The sequence below is a fragment of the Pleurodeles waltl genome, chromosome 8 (assembly GCF_031143425.1).
Source record: "Pleurodeles waltl isolate 20211129_DDA chromosome 8, aPleWal1.hap1.20221129, whole genome shotgun sequence".
In the NCBI taxonomy this organism is placed as follows: Eukaryota; Metazoa; Chordata; class Amphibia; order Caudata; family Salamandridae; genus Pleurodeles; species Pleurodeles waltl.
In genome coordinates, this window is record NC_090447.1 from 437,544,494 (window position 1) to 437,565,236 (window position 20,743).

The window sequence follows — 20,743 nt, forward strand, 5'->3', positions numbered from 1 at the left end:
TTCCCTGGGACCCCCCCGCACGGGACGTGCCCGGCCAAAGACCAGGCCCGTCTTTCCCTGTCATCGCCCGGGGAGGCTGGGCTGGACCACCCTTTTACCCCTTTAATAAGATCCTCCAGATGCAACAGTACAGTGAATGATCTCTCTTAAAGTACATTAATCTCTGCTTACTGAGGGAGCGGCTGGGTAAGGGGTGTGACCAGGCCAGGTTCTGTGGTTCTGAAATCTACTTTGAAGAACGGGGGCACGCAAAGCATCAGTCATGGCAGAGAAGCTTTCTGTCGCTTTGGATGGATTTCTGCAAAAGGCAGTAGGTGTTCTTGATGGGGAGATCGGGTCTGCGGAGAGGCGCCTTTCTAGTACCACTCCTACCCAGACTCTACCTGGCCCCTTGTTACTTCAGTTTACGGATTCATGTAATGAGAATGCAATTCCGTTTCGGGGGTCCCCTTTGCCAGGAGGTGTCCGTTTCCGTTTCTGCTTCTGGTGCTGGTGTACCTTCAACTAAAGAAGTCCTTCCAAAAGGCAACCAAACTGTAAACACAGACATTAGAGGGAAGAGGAAGCAATTAGAATAAAACACTAGGACTAAGCGTCCTTGCGTTGTGGCTGATATTGATCAAGGTTCACTAGCAGGTGGTGTGGAGGTTGTGGAGTCCAGCCCTGAGGGTTTTTTTTTTACCAGCCATTGAGAGGATTACAGAAGAGCTTGAGAAGAGGCTGAAACCAATATATAGACAGATTGATGGCTATTGAGGAGGTTTTAGGGAATTCGGTAAAACAGATGCCGCTACCCAGTTGCTCATATCTTATGTCAAATATTAACTCGGATCAAACATCCAATGTAATGTCTAGTTTGATGAACATCAGTGCAGTCAGTAATGCAAGTGACCCTCAAGCTCAGGACTCTACAGTTAAGGTTATTTCAAATCAGGCAGGTCTGTTGCACCAAGATCATAGAGTCCATCAGAGGGCTATCACAACACATCCTAAACTCAGTCTAGTGAATTGAGGTATTTTGAAGGGCAATAATGATAAGGCCATTGAGCTGAACATGGAGCCCAGGGGAAAAGCCATTGTAGAACAAACTGTGCTTAATTTGCCTCCTGAAGCAATCCCCTGGTTGTAGTGATTACTAATGTACCTAGGCTGCAACCAAATTGCAGTGAATTATTTTGGGAATTGAAAAATGCTCCATTGGTTGCACCTCAATGCTGAATTTCCCCATTATTTAGCACCTGCAATGTTAATGCTGAGGAGAGGGGGTGGGTGGGTATGATGCCCAACCAGTGTGAGGGTGATTGCATTATTGTTAATTTTGAGTCCCCTTTGATTGTTACGCAGATTCTTTCTAAATGTCATGAGGTGGGAGCTAGGCTCAGGGGATTATTTTTACAACCACTTTAGGCATTCTACGCAGAGATAGATTCTGTCAAGCTGTAAGAGCCCCAACCAGGAGCACGGCATTTTACTTTTTTTCGAGGTGGCGAACCAGCACTGGCCCACTATCGGAGTATGCAGAGGGAGGGTTCTTGCTCTCTGTCTGAGGTGGACTGATGCAGTGTTTCTCTGCAGGGGCCAAGCCAGTCATTCCATTATGCTTCTAGTGATGTGTGGTTTTCCCTATGGCAAATCCAAAACTATACAGGCAATAGTACCCCATCTGGTGAGACACAAGAATCAGATTTGCTCTCGCTTACCTCACCCATACTCTTGAGAGCTCCATGCCCTAACCCAGCATCTGTTTCTCAGGAGCTGGGCACTTATGATCAAGAGTCTTGAGTGGGAGTATAGTAGGAATAGGGCCAACTGGGGGGGGGATTTGGTAGATAAGCCTCAAATCTGTATTTTTCAAGAAACCTTTGCATTGGAATCCAAGAACAAATCTGGCTTCAAAGGTTTTTGGTATGCTGTGCGTTGGTCAGTTTCAGGGAGGGCATCGGGGGCTTAGCAGGTCTCTTAAGTGCACAGTGAGTTAGATTTGGGATTGGATAACATGCAGGGCATAGTCATCTCAGCAAACAAAAAGATTTCTGTCCTGTTGAATAATTTGTATAATGGGAGTGCGGGTAGAACCTCTGAATCAGATACCCGGCACAAGTTAGACAATATTTTTACAGGATACAAGGGAACTTACCATCTGATTATTGCGGGGGATTTTAACACTAATTCTGAGCCCTAAGCAGTGGCTCAAGACCTTTCCCCGGAAGAGGACAAATTATGGGGTATTCCGGAAATGACTGTGCCCTGTAAGCGCTTGTTAACTTGAGTGACGCTGCAGGCAGTGGACATTACATTAGCACATGGCTTCCGAGCATCTAATGGTAGATCGCGCTCAGGTTCCTATTTGGCCCCCAACATTCAGACGGGGGGTCTTACAAGAGCCACATTGATTATGTATTATTAGATCTACAGTTGTGGGAATTTATGGCTGATATGGAGATATTAGAGCACAAAGAGAGAGTGATCATGACCTTCTTAAATTCTCCATTTGCAATCTTTTTCCCTGTTTTGTTAATTCCACTTCAAGTGGCACTGCCCAGCAATTAAAGTTGTCTAATAATAGGAGGAATGTTGAGTGGGAAGCAGTAGAGTGTTCACCCACCACCACTTTTATCCTGTACTAGTCTTTGGCTAACTATATGGAAAATAATTCTCTACATTGATGTCATTATGGGAGGATAGTGGTTGAAATCTGGCCTTTTATGATTTTTTGAGTACCCTATTTATTTCTGAAGCAACTGGGAAATCGGAGGCCAGACCCATTGATGGATCGTTTACTGAAAGGGGCAGAGTAGCCAAAATGTATCTGTTAAAGGCAATTAAAGGAGGTGAAAGAAACAAGATGAGATCAGCTAGAGTGGTACATAGGCAGGAATTATCCCAGGCAAGGAGGAAGTGGCAGGGAGAACGCTGGGATAATTTACTTGAAGGAGCCAGGAGAAATTACCAGAGTTGTTTCTGGAAATTAGTAAGCAACCATATGGAAATGTTGCATCCCCTACGGGCTCGTCAATACTCCCGGGGGAATGGGTGTCTCATTTCAGTTCCCTCTACTTAGCACCTGATGAATCCCAGCATGATGAATTTAGACTCAAAGAGACTGGGGTCTTAGCTATTCCAGAATTTAGCATGCTTAAAACCCTTTTAGTGGTTGACTCTCTCAAGTGGAGGAAGACCCTAGACCTCGATAAAGATCCAGGTGATCTTTATTAATGTAACACGACCATCTGGGTGCCATATATTAATACCATATGTAAAGCGGTTGCAGCTGCTGCCCCAATTCTGCCTCCCTGGAAGGGGGCCAAGATAGTGCCTAACTTCAAAAAGGGTAATCCTGTTGACCCCTTCAACTACCGGCTGATTAGCCTGGTAGATAATCTGTAGAAAGTTTTTTGCAAGCAGGTCCTAGAACGATTGTTGGAATGGCTGGAGGAAACTTACACTGTGTCTAGTTTTCAGGTAGGATTAAGACTAGCGATCAGTGCCATAGATCAGGTGTTTAGATTTCTCCAGATCAAGTAGAGGACAGTGAATATTTGTGAGGAGACCTATATGTGGCTTTTGTAGACCTCCGTGCAGCCTTCAATCTAGTTCAGAGAAGTAAGCTCTGGAATACATTGCATGAGATGGGGGTCCTGCTAGATCTGCTTGGCCTTATTGTTTGTTTATGAGGGCTCATTTGCACGAATCAGGTATGGTAGCAAAGGGGAATTACCTGACCCAGTTAGGGTGGAGAAGGGGGTACGCCAGGACTGTGTCCTGGTGCAACTCTCTTCCTTTTATACATTAATAACTGCATTGAATATCTGAATAGCTGTGTCAGTGATTCTCTCTACTTTTATTGGGCAAAAAAATACCTTGCTTGCTTAATGCTGACGATACACTATTACTTGTAAAAACTAGGACGGGGTTACAAAATCTAGTGAATAACTTTTGTGCTTTTTGTAGAGATTTTGGACTGGAGGTGAATGTAGTGAAAATAAAATTTATGATTTACACCCAGAGGAGGAAATGTAATGCCAAGGTCACTTTCAACAGTGAAAGCATAGGAAAAGTTTCTTAGTTTGATTATGTGAGATTAGCTGACTCTGGTGCCTTGGGCCCACAGATAACAAAAAGATCCCATGCAGTTAGTTATACAGGGGGCACAATAATTAGGGTGGCAAAAAAGGCCAAGTACTTTCCAATTAGCCCCACAAGTGATATATATATATATATATATATATAATGCAGGTGAGGGGAGCAACTATATATGGGGCTGAGTTGTGGGGTCAGAGTAATCTAGATACCCTAGCTGTTAAAGAAAATAATTTCCTTAGGAATATCACAGGGATAGGGAGAGGTACCCCTTTGGTGCTGCTTAGGTTTGGCCTCGGAATTTACCCTATAACTGATGTGGTAATTTTAAGAACTCTGCTGTGCTGGATATGTATCTGGAGAGCAGAGGAGCTAATGAACTACAGAGTTGCCTTAGTGCAATATTAGCGTGGGCATTAGCAGCTGAGAAAATAGGATGGTTGAGGAATTTGAGGTTGACCTAGGAACAGCTAGGTCTACCAGAACTCTGGGCCTTTCCTGAAGCAATACCAGCAAATGCCATACCCATTGTGAAGCAGGGATCCTCGGAGAAGGTTCGGTCTTGGATTGCCTGATCCAAAGATAGTGGTTCATTGGTTGTAAGTTTTCTTCAATTTAAACATGAACCAATAGTAGAGTCTTTTTTGGATGTGATTAGACGAGCTCATGCCCAATCCCTTTTCTTACGGTTTAGGTATGGCATGCTGCTGTTAGCTGCCTTTACTGCCCGCTGGTCATCCCTAGTGGAGGGTGATAGGAAGTGCAAACTATGTTGCAATGCCTGAGATATGACTTTCCTAGACAACAATGGATTGTGCCCCTCTGCAAAAATCTTTTGCTGTTCGATCGAGCTACTACCTACAGATTATGTAAGTGCGATTCTGCAATGATGATAGTGACAGCGGGATCTAAATTTGCATATGCAGCATGGGCAATTAGGCAGAAAGCAGCTTTAGCCATCAAGTAGAATTTTGTGGGAGAGTACAAGTTGATAAAAGGCTGTGGAATTAAGAACTTTTGTGAGGGGAATCATATTTATGAAGTGATGCTGTCTGTTCAGGAATTGGATGTTTTAAATTGGACCCAAAAGAGTATTTGTATATCATTTTTTTGGTGAGAATTAGGGGCATCCATACTGATGAAATGGTGTTTTATTTGGTCTTTTCTATCTCTTTTCTGAAGAAGTTTTTACCGTTTTTTAACTTATGTTTTTATTGATTGTAATATGTGTCATGATGAAATTATGTATTTCGAATAGTCATTAAACTTTGAACTTGACTTATTACATTTTATATGTGTAATCTTCCATTGGGACAAGATAGATATTTCACGTTTGGCGTCTCTAGACTCACAATTAAAAATCGCAGCCGATGGCCAAGTCGCATTTTAAGTTGCAAGGCTGAAAATTCCACTGTTAGAAACTTGGCACTTTCTTACTTTAACCAATCTGTGCCTTCTGACTGTCTCTGAATACATGTTTGGGGTAAGTGACAACTGGGCTTTGTGCATTCTCTCAAGACACTCACACACAAAGGGAGCTGAGGTGTGTCATTCACATCCTGATGGACCATCATCAGGCTGATGTTGCCTTCCTGAGCTAGATAAGAGGGAGGAGCTGGCATTTGCACCTGATTTAGGGCTGTGCCTGTCCCCGCACAATGGGCTGCGTAACCCCCTGTAGTGTGTCTGGTGAGAATGAAGGAAGGGCAGGGACTGTGTGCCCTTCAAAGGCCCCTCTTTGAAGTCTCTTCCACTTCAAAGGCATAACTGAATATAGATACTGTACCCCAAACACCACCAAATCAGTACACTTCTGGACCTGAGGACATTCTCCCAGGAAGAAGGACTGCTGTGCTGCTGAAAGGACTGTCACTCTGTTGGACTTGCTGGACTCCTGCTTTGTTTACCTGCCCTGCTGCCCTCCTTTCCTGGTAGTGAGAGGGACAGGACCTGAATCTCTACATCTTCTGAACCAAGTGACTCCAAGAGCTTGCTAGATCGCCTCCTGTTCTTCTGCAGTCTCAGGGACATCCGTGACTGCCTGCAACTCTTCAACAGCACCTGGACTCTGCCATCTGTGAGGTCTGCCCTGCCAACTCGTGCCCTTCCAGTTCTGAACCCTTGGAAGTGGGATCTGCAGCTTTGTTGTGAGAAAATCAGTGCATCGCTGTCACAGTGCTGAACGGAACGCTGCATCTCTCCTCCATGCCAATGCATCGCTGCTGCCGCTGAGGATGAGGACTGCGCATCGCTGACTGTGCAGTTCCAGATTGACACCCCCCCATCAGCCCCGGCTTATCTCCTTTGCATCGCTGACTGCATAGCTCGATGACGACACACTGCCTTCATCTCAAAGGGGTTGTAGATGTGCAACTTCTCATGGATCGACAACTGGATAGCTCGAAAACAATGCATCCCCTGACTGGGCGGATCTGAAACAGCACATCACCTTGCATCGTCTCCCCTGCTCCTTGCATCACATCCTCAATGTCAGAGCAACCCTCCACACAAAGTACTCATTTGCCAGGACAAGGTTGGTTCCTGTAGCTGGCCCGCCCTTCATCGTGGTTGGCCTGAACTTTTGGATTTACCCCAGTCTAGTGCAACCAGATAGCCCCGGTTGGCACTTTAAGCTTTTAAGCACTACATTTGCAGATATTCTTTAAACAGTCATATTTCAACTTCTGCTCATTGGATTTTTGTGTTTTTGGTTGTTATGTTCATTAAATTAAGGTCTGTTTTTCTAACCTGGTGTGGATCGTTTTTGCCTCTTAAGTGTAGCCTGGCTGCTCTGTGCCAAGCTACCAAAAGGAGAGCACAGGTTAATCTAGGTTGTGTATCTGACTTGCCCTGACTAAAATGGTGGTCCCTACTTGGATAGGGTGCATACATCTGCCAATGATCAGCAGTGAGGGATAGGACTTGTGTTTGCGCAATGCCTTACAGTAATTTAGTGCACACTACCATCTACATCTAAGGCCAATTCACATCAATCCCTTATGATTGGCAATTTTTTCTCAGTCCTTTCTGATTGACATTTTTAACTTTTCTATTCTACCTGATTGGCATTTTTACTTTTTCCTAAAATCATGTCTCTGTCTGGAGATTCTACATTTGTTTCTGCACCTGCAAAAAAAGATTTTGAGCTGGCCAAAACGTGTGGCCTAGCTCAAAGGTTTCCACAAGAACTTCAGGCCTCCTGTGAAGTGCTCCACCAGAAAGGTGGAGCTGCAGAAGGCTTTGGGAGCCTGGTTAGATTCCCATGCTGCATCAAATGTGGACCCCAAGGAGTATGAGGAGGAGCAAGATATGGAGGATAATGTGGGCCAGGGTCCAGAGGAGGGTCTTGAGCTGCTACCTGTGGAGGATGGGGCAACCTTCTTCGAGGATTGGAGATAACTCCCCAGGCGTGGAGCAATGTGTCATCTAGAGGTCTGTCCCCAGAGTAACTGGAGAACAGGAGGGAGGAGAGAAAATTGAGATTGGAGGAGAGAGTCTTAAATGAGAAAGGCTGGCTATGGAAACAGAGCAAAAGAAACTGCCCATGGGGGAGAGGATATCTGGACCAGTTGACTCGTGAGAGAAGCTTAAAGGAACTGGACATAAAGACTGTGCAAGTAGAGTCCAGTGGTGGCAGCAGTTCTGCTGTGCCCTCTGACAGGGAGGGTCCACATACCCAAGGGTTTGGTGTCTGACTTTGTGGTGAGAGACAACATGAACAGATGGATTGAGGCCTGCGAAATTGCTCTGCAGAAGCACAACGCCCCTGAGGAGGATTAGGGAACTAGTCTGTGGAGGCACATTCCTAGTGTGTGGAGGGACACTTTACTGGCCCTAGCAGGGAGTGACAGGATGGGGAATCCCCCCCAAGAAGGAGGCCCTAATCATGAAGGTTGGTTTGACCTCAAAAGTACAGGCAGAAGTTCTGGGACAGTCAGAAGCTATCCCAACAGACCTTGGTGGGTTGTTTGATTATTTTTGCTAGTCATTGGGTGGTTAGGTGAAGGGCAGTAAAGTAAAGGATTCACCAGGAGGTGTATAACTTGATTTCGAAAGAGCACATATTTAGTTTTTGTTTTCCAGATCTGCGCCAATACCTAGTTGACAGTAAACTCTCTAGGGAGCTTGCTAAGGAGGCGAGCCACTGGGTCAGTACCAGGGTCCATAAGAAGGTATCTGGGGGGATCAGAACCAGGGTGGGCAGGGTCCTCACCAGAAGAAGGAGGGGGACAAAAATAAGAGCAAAGAGTTCTCTAAAAGGGCACAAATTAGTTCTCTGGGTCAGGGCTCCCATCCCCCTGCTGAAAATAAGAAGACAACATGGATCCCTGATAGTACGCCTTCAGAGAAGGCACCCTCTAAGTGCTATGATTGTCAGCTGGAAGAACACTACAAGGGAGATGCCAAGTGTCTCAAGCAGGCACTACCCTCCGCAGGTGGGCAGTCACTTGGGCTGGCGAGTGTAGCACTTGGGGAGGAGATTGTCCCAGTTAGTTTGGGGGACAGTGTAGAGATTAGACAGTGTAGAGATTACCCTAGTGCCCCTGGGTGACAGAGATGTGCAGGGAACCCACATGCCTAGCAATGCTAGAAAGTACAGTTAGCGGGTCACCATCAGTGGGCAAAGAGTGGAGGCTCTGAGAGACACTGGAGCCAGCATGACAACTGCCAGGTATCATCTGGTGTCTTCAGCGCAGGTAGTCCCTAATGTGTTCCACCAAGTTGTTTTTGCCAACAACAGTGAGAGCCACTACCCAGTGGCTCTGGTTCCCTTTGATTGTTGGGGGGGTGGAGGGGAATGGTTCAGGTCAACTTAAGATAACTGTGAGTCCATCCATTCCTGTGGATTTTCATTGGTAATGACCTGGAGCATACCTGCTGTTAGAGCTCAGGTCACACTTTGGGATGTTGGGGTTGTCTGAGTGGGTGTGGCTGACCACACAGTCCATGGTAACCCAAGAGGATGATCAGAAGACCCTGCAGCCTGGAAGAATGACCCAGGATCCTGCCGAAAAGAGGAAGGGCAAGGGGCACAGGAAACCCGCTCCTGAGAGTCCCAGAGAGGAGGCTGAACCTGAGTGGTATGCCTTGGCACCACCAGGGGAAAAAGTGGCTGAACTGGGGAACCTGCCTGAGCTGTCCAGCTGCTAGCAGGGTGGGGGTCCCACCAGGGAGGAGTTCTGCAAGATGCAGACAGAGTACCCTACTCTTGTGGGACTTTGCCAGCAGGCTGAGGCCCAGACAGCCTGTGATCCCTCTGGCAAGCACCCGATTTACTAGGGGAATGGTCTCCTGAGCCTGGTGCAACACACATGTTGGCGGTCCCCTAGTGCCACATGGCCTTCCTACTGGGTCTGGCTCATGAAATGCCATTGGCTGGTAAATTGGCGCTAGATAAGACCTTTGACAGGCTTGTCACCCACTTTTATTGGCCTCAAACGAGGAAGGCCTCAAATGCATTCTGTAGGTCCTGCCCTACCTGCCAGATGAGTGGCAAGACGAGGGTAAGTGCAAGGCCAACCTGCAACCCTTCCCTGTTGTTGGCAACCTCTTTGAGAGGGTCGGCATAGACATTGTTGGGCCTCTCGAACCCCAGAGAAAGCCATGGGCAAAAGATTCATTGTGGTCTTGGTGGACCATGCCACCTGATACCCAGAAGCTATCCCTTTGAGAACAGTAACTGCACCTGCCATGGAAAGGCACTGATGGGGATCTTTACCCATGTTGGTTTCCCCAAGGCTGTAGTACCTGGCAGGGATGCCTATTTCATGTCCAATTACATGAAAGCCATGTGGAAGGATTGTGGGGCAACCTACAAGTATTCCATTCCTTACAGTCCCCGAACCTTTCAACCAAACCCTTAAAGGCATGATTATGGGTCTACCTGAATCCAAGAGGCATAAGTGGGACATCGTCCTGCCATGTCTTGTTTGTATACAGGGAGGTAGCGTAGAAGGGGATTTGCTGCTTTCGGAAGCTCGCCCACGAGAATTTGAAAGCCAGCCAGGAGGACATGAAGCTCTGGTATGACCAAAATGACACTCTAGTTGAGTTTCGGTCTGGCCAAAAAGTGTGGGTAATGGAGCCCGTGGATCACCATGCTCTGGAAGACCCCTGGTCCGGGCCCTATGAGGTAAGAGGGTGCAAGAGTGATGTCACCTAATTTGTACACCTCAAGACTCCTAGGAGCCCTATGAGGGTCCTGCATATGAATCGACTCAAGCCCCACTTCGAGAGGTCTGCAGTTACCATGCTCTTGGTAACTGATGATGGGGTGGAAGAGGAGAGTGAACATGTCTCCGACCTCCTATCTTCCAAGGAACAGGATGGTCAGTGGTGGGTGTCATTCTGTTTCCTTCACTGACCATAGAGCAACAAAATGGCTGCCACCAGTTGTTGGGGCACTTTGCCTCTCTCTTCTCACTTACCCCAGGGCTCACATGGTGCACCCATGATATTGACACTGGGGACAGCACACCTGTGAAAAACAATGTACAGGTTACCTGACAAAAGGAGGAAGTTTCCAAGATGCTGGCATTATGGGTCATTGAGCCCCCTAACAGCCCTTGGTCCAGCCCATTGGTGTTGATCCCCAAGGCTGCCCCTCCAGGTGTCACACCTGAACTTAGGTTCTGTGTAGACTACTGTGGACTCAATGCTGTCACCAAGACTGAGGCGTGCACCCCATCCCATGAGTTGACAAGGTCACAGATTAGCTTGGAGCAGCCAAGTTCCTCAGCACGTTTGACTTAGCTTAGTGTCTAGCTACTGCCAGTTGCCTAGAGTGAGGTGGTCATAGAGAAGTCTGTGTTCTCTACACCAGAAGGGTACTTCCAGTACTAGGTCATGCCCTTCGGGTTAAAGAAGGCCCCTGCCACTTTCCAGAGGTTCGTCAACCAGGTCCTAGCTGGACTTGATAGCTTCAGTGCCACTTACCTAAACAGCATTCTGGTCTTTAGCTCTAGCTGGGAGGACCACCTGTGCCACATTAAGGAAGTGCTTCATGCTCTGCAAAGGGCAGGCCTGACTATCAAGGCCAGTAAGTGGCAGATAGGGCAGTTTTTAGTGGTCTACATGGGTGACCAAGTGGGAGGTGGCAAAGTGTAGCCCTTCCAGACCAAAATCGAGATCATTCTTAGGCCTCACTGGTTATTACAGCGGATTCATTAAGGGCTATGGCATCATTGTTGCCCCCCCTTGACGGAACTGACTTCCAAGAAGTAACCACATCAGGTGATCTGGACAGAGGTGTGCCTGAAAGCTTTTGACACTCTGAAGGACGCCATGTGCCTGGCACCTGTGCTCAAGGCCCCTGACTTCTCCCAAGAATTTGTGATACAGACAGATGCCTCAGAGCATGGCATAGGGGCCATGCTCTCACAGCTAAATGAAGAGGGCCTGGATCGACCAGAAGCCTTTATCAGAAGGAGGCTACTTCCCAGAGAACAGAGGTGGAACGCACTAGAAAAGGAAGCTGTTGCAGTGGTCTGGGCACTGAAAAAGCTAAGGCCAGACAGACCACAGGCCCCTCAGATGGTTAAAGCAGATGAGGGGTGAGAATCCCAAACAGTTCAAGTGGTCCATATCCCTACAGAGAACAGACCAAGGGTGATGGTCTCTACAGGTTTCCCCCCTTAGTGAAGAGAACTCACAAGGGGTTGGGTATCTCTCCCCTCTTTCAGCTGGGAGGGACATGTATTAGACCTGTCATCCTTGGTGTGGTTCCCCTAGACATTTTGCCTTCTGGTTTCCTGTTTTGCTGAGTTTGTTTTTGTTGGCTTTAGGATTCTGGGTACATTACTACTGCTGACCAGTGCTAAAGTGCATGTGTCATTTCCCTAAAACATGGTAACGTTGTACTATCCATAATTGGCATATTTAATTTACTTGTAAGTCCCTAGTAGAATGCACTACATGTGCTCAGGGCCTGTAAATTAAATGGTATTAGTGTGTCTGCAGCAATGATTGTGCCACCCACTTCATTAACCCTTTGCAGAGCCTGTGTGTGCAGTTCCCAACTGCCATGTAACCCACTTGCCAGGCCCAAAACTTTCTTTTTAATACATACAAACCACCCCTAAAGTAGGCCCTGGACGGCCCCAGGGCAGCGTGCAGTGTATTTAAAACGTTGGACATATACTTGCAGGTTTTACATGTCCAGGTAGTGAAAACCCCTCAAATTCATTTTTCACTACTGCAAGGCCTATCTGTCCCACAGGTTAACATTGGGATTAACGTATTACATTTTATAGGTGTAATTTCCAGTCAGAACAAGATAGATATTTTGACTTTGGTGTCTCTGGACTCACAATTTATAATTGCAATTTATGGTCAAGTCAGATTTTAAGTTGTACGGCTGAACATGGGACTTTTAGGAAGTTGTCATTTTCTCACTTTAACCACTCTGTCTTCTGCCTGTCTCAGAATACATGTCTGGGGTAGGTGACAGCTGGGCTTTATGTATTCCCTCTAGACAGTCATACACAAGGGGAGCTGTGGTGTGTCTTTCACATCCTGATGGGCCATCATCAGGCTGATGGATCTTCCTGAGATAGATGAGAGGCATGAGCTGACACTTGCCCCTGAATAGGGCTGTGCCTCCAAAGGCATGCTGGCTTGCCTACTTTCTACTGTAGTCTCAGGGACTTCAAAGACTACCTACAACTCTCCAACAGCACCTGGACTCTGCCATCTGTGAGTCTTGCCCTGCCAAGTAGTGCCATTCCAGACTTGGACTCTTTGAAATGGGTTCTGCAGGTGTCCTGAGAAACTCCATGCATCGCTGTCACTGTGCCGATCAGAACCATCGCATCTCTCCTCGAGGCCAACACATTGATGCTGCTGCTGAGGACAGGGTCTTTGCATCACTGACTGCTCGGCTCCAGATCGATGCACCACCATCAACCTTGGAGCATCATCTTTGCCACGACAACACGTCGTCTTCATCGCAAACAGTTTTGACGTCGCACCACTACTCAAGTATTAACAACCGCGTGGCTCAACTACAATGCGTCCCCTGACTGTGCGGATTTAAACCGATGCATCAGCCTTGCATTGTCTCTCCTGCTCCTCGCATCGGATCCTTGTCGTTGACGCAAAGCTCCACACAAAGTACTAATTCAGAGGGACAAGGTTGGTCCCAGTCGCTGGCCTGCACTTCATTGCGGTCGGCCTGAATTTTTGGATTTACCCTGGTTTGGCGTTACCGGATAGCCCAGATTGGTGATCCCTACTTGGACATTGTGCATACCTTTGCCAACTAGAGACCCTTTTCTAACAGTTCAAGACCAGAAGGACCACCCTAAACTGCAATGTAGCGTTAAAGCCTGTATAAGTGTGTTACTGTGTGGCACATTTTTCACAGACTCAGCAGCTACAGGCCAAGTATAACATTGGGTGACGAGTGGGGAATTGGTGGTCCCTGACGTGGAATGATACTATCTGGCAGCACTAGTGGTTCCTGATTGCAGTGGCTGGCCTTTTATTATTAGAGTCCAAACGGGTAAAGGTGTCCTCGGGTGACATATGGGGAGTGACCAAGTACTGTTGGATTCGCTGGTTACCAAAAACCAGGGTATGAAGCCCATACTCATCGGATATACCACTGAAATGGGTATCCCTACTTCTCCACCACATCATCAAAGTAATGTCTCCACATGGGCGGAAAGGGAGGTGAAACACTCGGGTAATCTATTCAAGGCTGGGGTATTGCTGTTGTTTCCTGAACTACAAGATGATTTTAACATACCACTGAGCTGGGAGAGTTGGTGGAACCTAAAATGCACCTAGGCCTCAACTTGCTTTGTAATTACTCAGGGATTAAATAGACTAATATTGAGCCTTTACCAGAATCTGAGGTCTGTCTTGGAGATGCCTTTAGTAGCTTTAAGGGATGTGTGAGTAATGGATATAGGGACTCGCACCAAGGAGGAAGCCAGGGAGAAGGTACTGAAATATACTCAAGTGTCCAGAAACACACGTTTTAAGTTGATTAACTTTTATATCCTGCAAACAGCATACTTCACGCCGGGGCACATCAATAGGTTCTTCCCAACAGCTCAGGCTACATATCCCAGGTGTAGGGCACTCACGACAGGATTGTTACATATGATCTAGAGCTGTCCCCGTCTGCAGGCATTTTGGTAGTCTGTGATTGATGTTTTCAATGATGTCATGGGCCAGAATATCACCCTTTTGCCCCAGATGTGTATCCTGGGGCTATTCCTGCACCCAGGTAAACACAAAGTAACATCCAGGTTCCTGGACATGGGCCTAATCCTTGTTAAGCAACAGATTACAAATTAATGGAAGGCAGCATTTGGCCCTACTGTTGATGGATGGTCCAAGGAATTGATTTGATGGGGGATGGGGGTGAAGGGGGGGATACAACAGCGTTGCACTCCTTACTGAGGCCAAGATGGGTCAAGGTTCTGTGGAAGTAACTAGAGCCTGGGAGGGTCTCCTGTAGGAGCTTTAAATGGGTGATTCTCCATCAGATGGGGACTCCGTACCAAGTAGAGAGGAAGACCCGACTCCACCACTGTCCCTAGGGGTGTCATAGTCACACAGGTATAATGCCCAAAGTTATGAGATGATGGCATAAGTGCAGTGTTAGTAGTGTATACTTTGAAGAGGATTTTTGACCCCAGCGGAATGTCCCATGGTGCGTACTGACAGTGCAGTGGCTTGGTCAGTTAGTTCTGCGCTCTCATGTATGCTTTTGCCTTCACCTAAGCAGTCGATACTCCACTTGGCCTGTGTTGAGGGGGATGGGTGGGGGCGGGGTAGTTTTGGAGAGGGAGAAGGTGTTTTTTTCCAAGATATCCGAGTTGTTCACCACTGTTAAGACAACAGTCGTGGGGAGGAGGGACGTACATCTTATATATAGAACACTGTTATTGATCTTACTGAGTGTTTGTCGGGTCACTGTTATTCCTGTTGCTGTGTGAAACTGTCATACGAAGTGCCAATAAAATTTGTTTACAAAAAAAAAAACACTGCAGATACATCTATGAAGACCCATTAACGTTATCCTGTGCATTTTCTCTAATAATAAAAAGGATACAGAGATCCTAATACCTTGCAACGCAGTATGCAATATGAGTAGTGAGTTGCACTCTGTTAAAACGTATCTATTTTGCATCCTTCTAGACAAGGCAGCTCGTCTCTGTCTGTGACTGCAGACTCCTGGCAAACGCAATCCAGGGGCTGAATGCTGCGCGACCAGATTACATAGCATCCAAAGCATCTCCTACTTCGGGAGATGTGGAACAAGTGATGCTCAGGAACGACCAAGATACTTTGGTGGCAAGATGGACAGGCAGAAATAGCCGGTCTTCTCTGCAAGTGGACTGGCATGAAGAGGAATGGGTAGGAAATCTATGAGTTGTTTGTGCTTACAAAAGTGTGTTGTAGTTTTCTGTTTTATCTTGTCACCCTGACATAATAAAGATGATTACAATATGGTTGTACTGAAGAGCTTCTCAAATTGAGGTGCCATTATAAGGTGTGACAGGGGCATGTTTTTTACATTTCACCTGGGTTGATTACGAAAACCGAACACTTGATGAGAATTTCTTTTCCTCAACCACTGACTTCATCAGGCCATAATCCACCCGTTCCTCCTTGGAGAACTCTACTCAGTGTCATAATATCACTAGATAAATGGTAATAAAGCTGCTGAAAGTTGTCTAGACCTCAGTAAGATAAGGGGTGCAGACTATTAGTATCTAGAGCCCAGTTGAGACTTGTGACCACAGCCTTCTTCAAAAAGAAAACAAACAAAATCTTTATATGGCTGCATGATATGTTCTTGTTTGTTACTGTGCGGCTCATGAGTATGTTGATTTTAACATGAAAGCAAACGTATTGCACAATATCAGGAACAGGAATAGAAAACTACTTGACCAAAATTGTAAGTAGATTCCCCTTTCTTACGGCTCCCTGGTGGGAGGGTAGTACAAATTATGTTTGCTACAGTGGTTTTGCTCTGCTCTGCACGTTCTACTATATTCTTTGATGCATTCAACCTTTCTATAAAACCTGGTAGATATCAGACAGGATTCAAGATAAATTATACCCAACAGCCCTTCCCTGCATAGTGATTTATTTAGAGCAGTAGCATGAGGTAAGTCTTTAATCTGATACTAAGAACCCAAATTATATTTTCAATTTTTATTTTAATAAATACTTTTTATTGATGCACAGGAATAAAGTGTGTGAGTGTGACGGTCTGTCTGTCTGTCCTCTATTCCGCCTCTCCTGACCGTTGTCCCGGGCTGCTATGTATGTATAGTCATTATGGATTGACTGATGTTTTAATGTAGTGAAACATAAAGTTATTTCCCTATAATCTGCCCAGCCTTGCCATATTTTGGGTGTTTGTAGGGTCACCCCCTGGCTTTGTATACCGCTATCTCCATATTCTTGCTGTGTTCCAGTCCCTTCTTCCATACCTTGAGCCTGAAAGGGGTAGTTGCCTTCCAGTCTTTTGCCATGTCTTGTTTGGCTAGTGTGAGGCCTAGCCGTAATAGGTACATCTTGTATCTATTTCCATCCATGTCTTCCATGAGGTGTAGGAGGGCAAGGCACGGGTTGTGGGGTACCCCCCATGATAGGACCCCTCCACCCTAGGCATGTCAGTACTCCTTGCCGGAACTTCTCCAGTTGCAGACATTCCCATACTGTGTGAAGGAAGGCCCATGGCGGTGGCACAACATAAACCCATATGGGAAGCAATGGATCCTATCCACCAAAGCTGCTGGCGGGTGTAGTATTTTCTGTCAATAAATTTGAACTGGATCAACAGAAGTCTGGCTGCGATATCTGCTTCTCTAGGGGAGCCCAGTATCTGTCTAATCGCCATTGTCCGATTTGCCTATGTCTGCTTCCCATGTCGCTCTCAGGGTGCCCAGTGTGTCAGGTTTATTCGAGATGAGTGCCTGTTAAATCTTGGTTATTTTGTGGTCCTCCATGACCCCAGGAGTAATTTGCCCTCATGTGGATTAAACTCTGGGAGGTGTGGCAGTGTTCTAACGTATGGGGTCAGCACATGTCATAGCTGAACGTAGCTGAAGAATTGATTGCAGTGCAGCTGAAATGTTTCTTGTAAGTCTTGGTAGGATTTCATGATTGTTCCCTTCATGACATCTCCGAGTGTGGATATTCCTATGAGGTCCCACCCTCGGAACCCCTCTAACGCTGCTGGGCCCCACACCATAGGAGTGTCTGTTCAGTGAGTCTGCCCCACCAGTGCATGTGTTTGAGTGCCATCCACCACAAGTCCAGGACCACCCTAGTCCCGGGTGGAAGTGCCTTCACCCAGGTTCCCCCATAGACTTATGCCTGCAGCAAGGTCCCGCCCCTTGGCTAGTTTGTCTAAGGTGTAAGCATTATCACCCTGCGTGTCGTATGACCAGTCGTTGATTAGCAGTATATAAGCAGCTATAGCATATGCTTCTCCATTCGCCACCGCCATGCCTCCACAATATTTTGACTGAAAACACTTACTGAGTGTGATTCTGTGCGGGCTGCCATCCCAGAGGAATGCACCCAGTGTAGAGTTTAGTGTTCAAAACCACTGTTGTGGAATTGGAAATGGGTGGTTCTGTAATTGATATAAAAATCTAGGTAGGGAGATGTGAGAAAGTAGCCTCTTTCTAGCCTTGTTACCCCCACTTTTGGCCTGTTTGTGAGTGTATGTTAGGGTGTTTTCACTGTCTCACTGGGATCCTGCTAGCCAGGGCCCAGTGCTCATAGTGAAAACCCTATGTTTTCAGTATGTTTGTTATGTGTCACTGGGACCCTGCTAGACAGGACCCCAGTGCTCATAAGTTTGTGGCCTATATGTATGTGTTCCCTGTGTGGTGCCTAACTGTCTCACTGAGGCTCTGCTAACCAGCACCTCAGTGGTTATGCTCTCTCATTTCTTTTAAATTGTCACTAACAGGCTAGTGACCAATTTTACCAATGTACATTGGCTTACTGGAACACCCTTATAATTCCCTAGTATATGGTACTGAGGTACCCAGGGTATTGGGGTTCCAGGAGATCCCTATAGGCTGCAGCATTTCTTTTGCCACCCATAGGGAGCTCTGACAAATCTTACACAGGCCTGCCACTGCAGCCTGAGTGAAATAACGTCCACGTTATTTCACAGCCATTTTACACTGCACTTAAGTAACTTATAAGTCACCTATATGTCTAACCTTTACCTAGTAAAGGTTGGGTGCTAAGTTACTTAGTGTGAGGGCACCCTGGCACTAGCCAAGGTGCCCCCACATTGTTCAGGGCCAATTCCCCGGACTTTGTGAGTGCGGGGACACCATTACACGCGTGCACTACATATAGGTCACTACCTATATGTAGCTTCACAATGGTAACTCCGAATATGGCCATGTAAGATGTCTATGATCATGGAATTGCCCCCTCTATGCCATCCTGGCATAGTTGGCACAATCCCATGATCCCAGTGGTCTGTAGCACAGACCCTGGTACTGCCAAACTGCTTTTCCCGGGGTTTCACTGCAGCTGCTGCTGCTGCCAACCCCTCAGACAGGCAGCTGCCCTCCTGGGGTCCAGCCAGGCCTGGCCCAGGATGGCAGAACAAAGGACTTCCTCTGAGAGAGGGTGTGACACCCTCTCCCTTTGGAAAATGGTGTGAAGGCAGGGGAGGAGTAGCCTCCCCCAGCCTCTGGAAATGCTTTCTTGGGCACAGATGTGCCCAATTCTGCATAAGCCAGTCTACACCGGTTCAGGGACCCCTTAGCCCTGCTCTGGCGCGAAACTGGACAAAGGAAAGGGGAGTGACCACTCCCCTGACCTGCACCTCCCCTGGGAGGTGTCCAGAGCTCCTCCAGTGTGCTCCAGACCTCTGCCATCTTGGAAACAGAGGTGCTGCTGGCACACTGGACTGCCCTGAGTGGCCAGTGCCACCAGGTGACGTCAGAGACTCCTTGTGATAGGCTCCTTCAGGTGTTGCTAGCCTATCCTCTCTCCTAGGTAGCCAAACCCTCTTTTCTGGCTATTTAGGGTCTCTGTCTCTTGGGATTCCTTAGATAACGAATGCAAGAGCTCATCGGAGTTCCTCTGCATCTCTCTCTTCACCTTCTGCCAAGGAATCGACTGCTGACCGCGCTGGAAGCCTGCAAAACTGCAACATAGTAGCTAAGACGACTACTGCAACTCTGTAACGCTGATCCTGCCGCCTTCTCGACTGTTTTCCTGGTGGTGCATGCTGTGGGGGTAGTCTGCCTCCTCTCTGCACTAGAAGCTCCGAAGAAATCTCCCGTGGGTCGACGGAATCGTCCCCCTGCAACCGCAGGCACCAAAAAGCTGCATTACCGGTCCCTTGGGTCTCCTCTCAGCACGACGAGCGAGGTCCCTCGAATCCAGCGACTCTGTCCAAGTGACTCCCACAGTCCAGTGACTCTTCAGTCCAAGTTTGGTGGAGGTAAGTCCTTGCCTCACCTCGCTAGACTGCATTGCTGGGAACCGCGACTTTTGCAGCTACTCCGGCCCCTGTGCACTTCCGGCGGAAATCCTTCGTGCACAGCCAAGCCTGGGTCCACGGCACTCTAACCTGCATTGCACGACTTTCTAAGTTGGTCTCCGGCGACGTGGGACTCCTTTGTGTAACTTCGGGTGAGCACCGTTTCACGCATCCTCGTACTGCCTGTTTCTGGCACTTCTCCGGGTGCTACCTGCTGCTAAGAGGGCTCCTTGTCTTGCTCGACGTCCCCTCTACCTCCTGGTCCAATTTGCGACCTCCTGGTCCCTCCTGGGCCACAGCAGCATCCAAAAACGCTAACCGCACGATTTGCAGCTAGCAAGGCTTGTTGGCGTTCTTTCGGCGGGAAAACACTTCTGCACGACTCTACAAGGCGAGCGGGATCCGTCCTCCAAAGGGGAAGTCTCTAGCCCTTTGCGTTCCTGCAGAAACCGCAGCTTCTTCAGTCCAGTCGAAGCTTCTTTGCACCCGCAGCTGGCATTTCCTGGGCATCTGCCCATCTCCGACTTGCTTGTGACTTTTGGACTTGGTCCCCTTGTTCCACAGGTACCCCAGATTGGAAATCCAGCGTTGTTGCATTGTTGGTTTGTGTCTTTCCTGCCTTATTCCCCTATCACGACTTCTTTGTCCTTTGGGGAACTTTAGTGCACTTTGCACTCACTTTTCAGGGTCTTGGGGTGGGCTATTTTTCTAACCCTCACTATTTTCTAATAGTCCCAGCGACCCTCTACAAGATCACATAGGTTTGGGGTCCATTCGTGGTTCGCATTCCACTTCTGAAGTATATGGTTTGTGTTGCCCCTATCCCTATGTGTCTCCATTGCATCCTATTGTAACTATACATTGTTTGCACTGTTTTCTAAGACTATACTGCATATTTCTGGTATTGTGTATATATATCTTGTGTATATTTCCTATCCTCTCACTGAGGGTACACTCTGAGATACTTTGGCATATTGTCATAAAAATAAAGTACCTTTATTTTTAGTATAACTGTGTATTGTGTTTTCTTATGATATTGTGCATATGACACTAGGTGGTACTGTAGTAGCTTCACACGTCTCCTAGTTCAGCCTAAGCTGCTCTGCTAAGCTACCATTATCTATCAGCCTAAGCTGCTAGACACCCTATACACTAATAAGGGATAACTGGGCC

The 20,743-nt window shown here is 47.2% G+C and overlaps 1 protein-coding gene across 37 annotated transcripts in view; it reads left to right on the forward strand.

The window, feature by feature from the left end:
- Window positions 1-20,743, forward strand: part of INPP4A (inositol polyphosphate-4-phosphatase type I A) — a 997,999-nt gene that overhangs the window by 737,553 nt on the left and 239,703 nt on the right. For all 37 annotated transcript variants that reach the window (XM_069204338.1, XM_069204341.1, XM_069204354.1 and 34 more), the window contains one exon: window positions 15,232-15,450. In XM_069204338.1, coding sequence (XP_069060439.1) covers window positions 15,232-15,450 — 219 coding nt within the window. The remainder of the gene's footprint in view (window positions 1-15,231; window positions 15,451-20,743) is intronic.